Source organism: Lynx rufus, unplaced genomic scaffold (genome assembly GCF_022079265.1).
Source record: "Lynx rufus isolate CCGP_SWC_20201006 ecotype Redwood Valley unplaced genomic scaffold, mLynRuf1.p SCAF_19, whole genome shotgun sequence".
In the NCBI taxonomy this organism is placed as follows: domain Eukaryota; kingdom Metazoa; phylum Chordata; class Mammalia; order Carnivora; family Felidae; genus Lynx; species Lynx rufus.
Window position 1 is genome coordinate 29,897,716 of NW_025814833.1, and position 4,919 is coordinate 29,902,634.

At 48.8% G+C, this 4,919-nt stretch overlaps 1 protein-coding gene across 1 annotated transcript; it reads left to right on the forward strand.

The window, feature by feature from the left end:
- Positions 1-1,725: 1,725 nt before the first annotated feature.
- LOC124513843 (60S ribosomal protein L26-like) lies at positions 1,726-2,142 on the forward strand. The gene has a single exon (XM_047081827.1). The coding sequence runs from the start codon at positions 1,726-1,728 to the stop codon at positions 2,140-2,142; it is 417 nt and encodes a 138-aa protein (XP_046937783.1).
- Positions 2,143-4,919: the final 2,777 nt, after the last annotated feature.

A 4,919-nucleotide genomic window follows, 5' to 3' on the forward strand; every position in this document is an offset into this window, starting at 1 on the left:
CGAAAAGCAAGAGTTTGCTGATCAAGAACTTGGGATCACCACGCCCAGCCGGGCAAGCACGGGAGAAGAATTCATTGTGGCGACCGCAGAGGCCGTGGGCCAGGAGCTCGTGCCAAGTGGTAGCCTGTGTGTGAGCGGGGAGGGGGGTCTCTTCTTCCCACCGTGATCCTCAGTGGCAAGGAGCTGGGCCAGCGTGGGGCCCGTGGCCGTGGCTGCTCACTGAGCTGGCCGTCTTCCTTCGCTCGTTGCCAACCCCACACTTCGTGATTTCAGACACCTCTGTGCGCATCCATGCTGACTTGTCTTAATTCTGTCAAAGCCTTCTCTCTCCCCTGGAGCTGCCTGGGAATTCTGGTTCATTGTTGCTGGCAGTTTTTTACTTCCTTTGTGCTTAACTTTTGAAATACGAAAGGGGTTGGACAGTGTCAGACAATATGGCCCCCGTCACGCCGCATTTTACATTGAAATCATCTTTAGGGGCTTTGCTCCTTGACACAGATGGTCTCCATATCCTAGGAGATGGTCTTTTGGCACGAAAGTGAAAAAGCTGCGCCCCCTGTGAATCAAGAAACTTGGCGAGTTTATTCGGGCTCAAGTCAGACGACTCCTCTATTAAAGGCGCAGATGAGTTCGCACTCGTCTTTCCCATCTGGTCATGGCCCCCCGTTCACCCCGACGCTCCTCCCCTTTTCTAAGGCGCTCAGGGGGACCTGCCCCGAGTCGAGTGGGCTCCCTGCGTCCCCGGGGCCCTGTTCGGGAAGCCCCCCGTCTGCAACCTGTCCACCCTTCCAACAGCCTGCCCCTCATGGCTCCCGGCTCGCCCGCCTTAGCTCCGTGAGTGCCACCTCTTGAGAGCCTCGCTTTCTTCTTCAGCGAGCTCTTTGGCTCTTCTCTAGTAACTAATGCCTCCCTTACAGGGAGAGGAGTAAGCAAATCTACGGGCACCCTCCCCGTCTCTTCCCCTGACTTGTCTTCTACTTCTCTCACTCTGTGGCTTAGACAGCACGTCACTGTACTAATTCCCTTTCCCCCGATTTAGGTCCCGTTGACTCTTTCCCTTCCAGCCCGTTCTTGCGGATTGTCCACCCACCGGGCCAGACTGACATCAGACACCTCACTCTCCTGGAAAACGTTCGTTTTCCACGTCGCTGATGTATTCCATTTTCTCCTTCGTAGCGTCTATCCAACTATAATGTGCCCAGGGACCTCAGAAGGAGATTATTTAATGGCTAGTCCCTTCCTCCTCGCTCCTAAGCTCCAGGGGGACACGGATGGCATCTGAGCTGTAGCAGATCCTGAGGATTATTACAAATCAACTATTCCTTAGGAAAAACTCCTCTTTCTCCACAATTCCACGTCAAGCCAGACACTCCTTGTTTTTTCGTTGGTTTTTCAGCTGCTGTGTTCGTCTAGGTATTGCTTCTCAAATCCACAGTTTTAGGGGATCGGCGGATTCTTGTTTTCACAGGGATTTTGGTTTCATCTGACTTTTATAGTTAAATCAATTGGACAAGCTGTGCTACAATGTAAAACATTCGTCATGTAAATTAATCACTCAGTACTAACTGTTCTGTTTCATAGTATCTATAACCCTCAAGGTTCTATTATTTGGTGCCAGGAAATGTCTCATTACGTGCGGGTATGTTCGTGTGTCTGTGTATGTGAGTCGCATTTTAAGAATTCTGCAAAACACCGGTGGCCATCGCCGGAACTACAGCGGCCAACATGAAGTTCAATCCGTTTGTGACCTCTGACCGGAGCAGGAACCGTAAGAGGCATTTCAACGCACCTTCCCACATTCGCAGGAAGATTACGTCTTCCCGTCTTCCCAAAGAGCTGCGACAGAAGTACAACGTTCGATCCACGGGCATCCGGAAGGACGATGAAGTACACGTTGTGCGAGGACACTACAGAGGTCAGCAAATTGGCAAAGTGGTCCAGGTTTACAGGAAGAAATACGTCATCTACACCGAACGAGTACAGCGAGAGAAGGCCAATGGCACAACTGGCCACGTGGGCATCCACCCCAGCAAGGTGGTTATCACTACACCAAGACTGGACAAAGGCCGCAAAAAGATCCTTGAACGCAAAGCCAAATCTCGCCAAGTACTCACCAGTCGAGAAGGTGTGGGACTAAAGTAATCTTCTATACGACATTACATAAAAACTCTTAGAATGAAACAAACAAACAAAAAAGAATTATGAAAAACACAAATCCAAGGAGTTACACGGACCTGAGAATAAATGATGTTTGAATTTCTTTCTTGCTCCCTTTCGTGTCTTAAGATATCAAGTTGAACTTTCCAAGATTAAGAGATTCCAAGAGGAAGAATTCTGGTGATCTCAGAAGCGTCTATTTCAGAGGCTTGTTCTTACTAATAAAGACTAAATGTAGGCCGATGGAATCCAGCTACTGTATTTTATGTTCAAATGTGGTCAGACTTGGACTGAAATGCTGGCTTTGCTAATCCTTAGCCGTGTGAGATCGAGAACGTTGCTTTACCTTCCTAAGCCTCTGTTGAACAGGATAAACAAACTTGTCTATGTTCTATGTCCCGCTACAAAGAACCGACAAAGATTAGCGTATAAGAATAAAGATCCCCCTGAAATCAATTAAAAGAAAGCTAGTGACCCAAAAGAAAAACGGGCATAGGATTTGATGAAGTCATTCGCAGAAGAGGAAACCTGGATGGCGAGTAAATACAGGAAACAATGCTCCCTAGTTACCACGGAAATATGAAGGAAGACCACAAAAGATACATTGCGGCCCACGATCCGATTGGCAAAAATATTAGCGTCTGGCAATGTGAAACATGGCAAGGAGACAGAGAAGTCGATCTTTTCAGACGTTACAAACGGAATTGTAAATGTGCAGGACGCTTTAGCTCTATCTGGTAACAGCGGTTCACAGCACGGGAGGCAGGAAGCACGCTTCTTGACGTCTCTAAGAAGACGCGTACAAGGTTGTCCCCTACGACACTGTGCGAGCGCAGAACCGGGGAGAAAAAGTCCACTGACAGGAGGATGGCTGAACAATTGTAGTAAGTTTACACAAAAGGATACTATGCAGCAGCGAACGTGAATAAACTTAAGCTACACTTCCCAACGTGGATGCGTCTCAAAAACCTAATTTTGGCCAAAAAGCCACCTGCGGTACGAAGCCTAGAGTGTGAACACATCTCCAGAACGTTTAAGACCCTGGGGAAAATACGCTGTATTACTCAGGGATTCATACAGGCACGTGTTGTACAGACAGAAAGCCTGCAGCAAAATTATAAAGACATGCATGGGAATGGTAAACACCAAATTCGAGAAAAGAGTCACCTCTCCAGAGCGGGAAGAAGAGAGATAAATGTGATCACGGAGGCGTACACAGGGGGCTTCAACTATATTTCTCCTGTTTTATTTCGTGAGCTGGGTACCGTGGCCTTTAAATTGTAGGTGGGAGTCTTCGTAAATATCCTTTTTTTTTTTTTCAGAGGGATTCAGAGAGAGAGAGAGAGACAGCTCAAGTTGAGGGGGGGCAGAGGGAGAGAGAGAATCTTAAGCAGGCTTCACGCCCAGTGCAAGGGGCCCCATCTCACGACTGTGAGATCATGACCTGAGCTGAAATCAGGAGTCAGACGCTCAACCGACTGAGCCACGCAGGCACCCCCGTAAATATCCTTTCATGGTGACATAAGACTCCTAACGCCTGAGCCTGCTTTATATAACTCTACTGCCCTGCGTTACGTGGAGATTGAAAGTCACAGTCTACTCGAGCAGCGCCCCAACCGTGCACAGCCCCAGTCCTCCTGATGTTGTGTGTGAAACGCCTCGCTCGTCTGTCGCCGGGTAACACCCACTTGATTCGCTCGTGGTTTTTCAATTAGGACTGGGCTCATCTGGGTGGTTCTTCGGCCAGTCTTGACAGTGGTTTCTTCAGCCATCGGAGCAACCAGGGGCTAGGCTCAGCTCACGCGTCAGCACGGCTGGGACTCTCTTGCTCTCCACGTAGCCCGAAAGCTTCTCTCTCTCCACATGGTTTCTGTAGCGCCTCCCATGGTGGCTCAAACGTTCCGCCCGCACGGAACCGAAGCCAGCCAGATCTTAGAGCCCAGAACTACCTTGGGGTCATTTCTGCTGCCTTTTATTGGTTAACTCGCGTCCGAGCCCCGGTCTTGATGCAGAGAGAGCGAGTGAGCTACACAGGTGGAAATCTATGCCTATTGCTTAGCAACCCAGCCTGGTGGGCCCTCTGTTCTGTCACTGAGCAGGCACGATTACTGGGCGCTGGGCACTACGGAACCCCAGAAGGAAGAGTGGCGGCTCACGTCCTCGAGGAGTTTGGAGCGCAGCCGACAAAGAAGTGGGGCCAGAGCCTATCTTCCCGGCGGACACGAGGTGACCTTGCAGGCCGAATCAAAAGCCGGGAGACATCCAGGCTAGGTGACAGCCACAATAGCCACTTGACCTAACAGGCGGAGCCCTCGGTCACAAAAGGGCATCTGATTAGTCTAACAAGGCATAGATTTTGTAAGGACACGAGGCTGTTACCGGCCCGGGGCCTCGCTGTTTACATCAACAGTTTCTCAGATTCTGCAACGGCTACCTTTGCCCCATACAACCTAGTAGTGCTTGCCTTGTTCGTAACAGGTGCCAAACAAACATCTCCTTTTAGGTTGAACTGAATGGCTCAGTGATTATTTTAATGTCTAAGAAATGTTGTTTTACTACTTGCGACACTTAGAACGCTCCCGTAAGGAATACTCAGTAAGGATGGAAACCAATTTGCCAATAAATTTCATATTAAAAAAAATAATAATAAAAAGAAATAAATAAACATGAAAAAAAGAAAAAGACAACTCAACAGAAAATTGGATCAGGGATACAAACAGAAAGCTCTCAGAAGGGGAAATGTGGGTAGTCAACAAAACCTT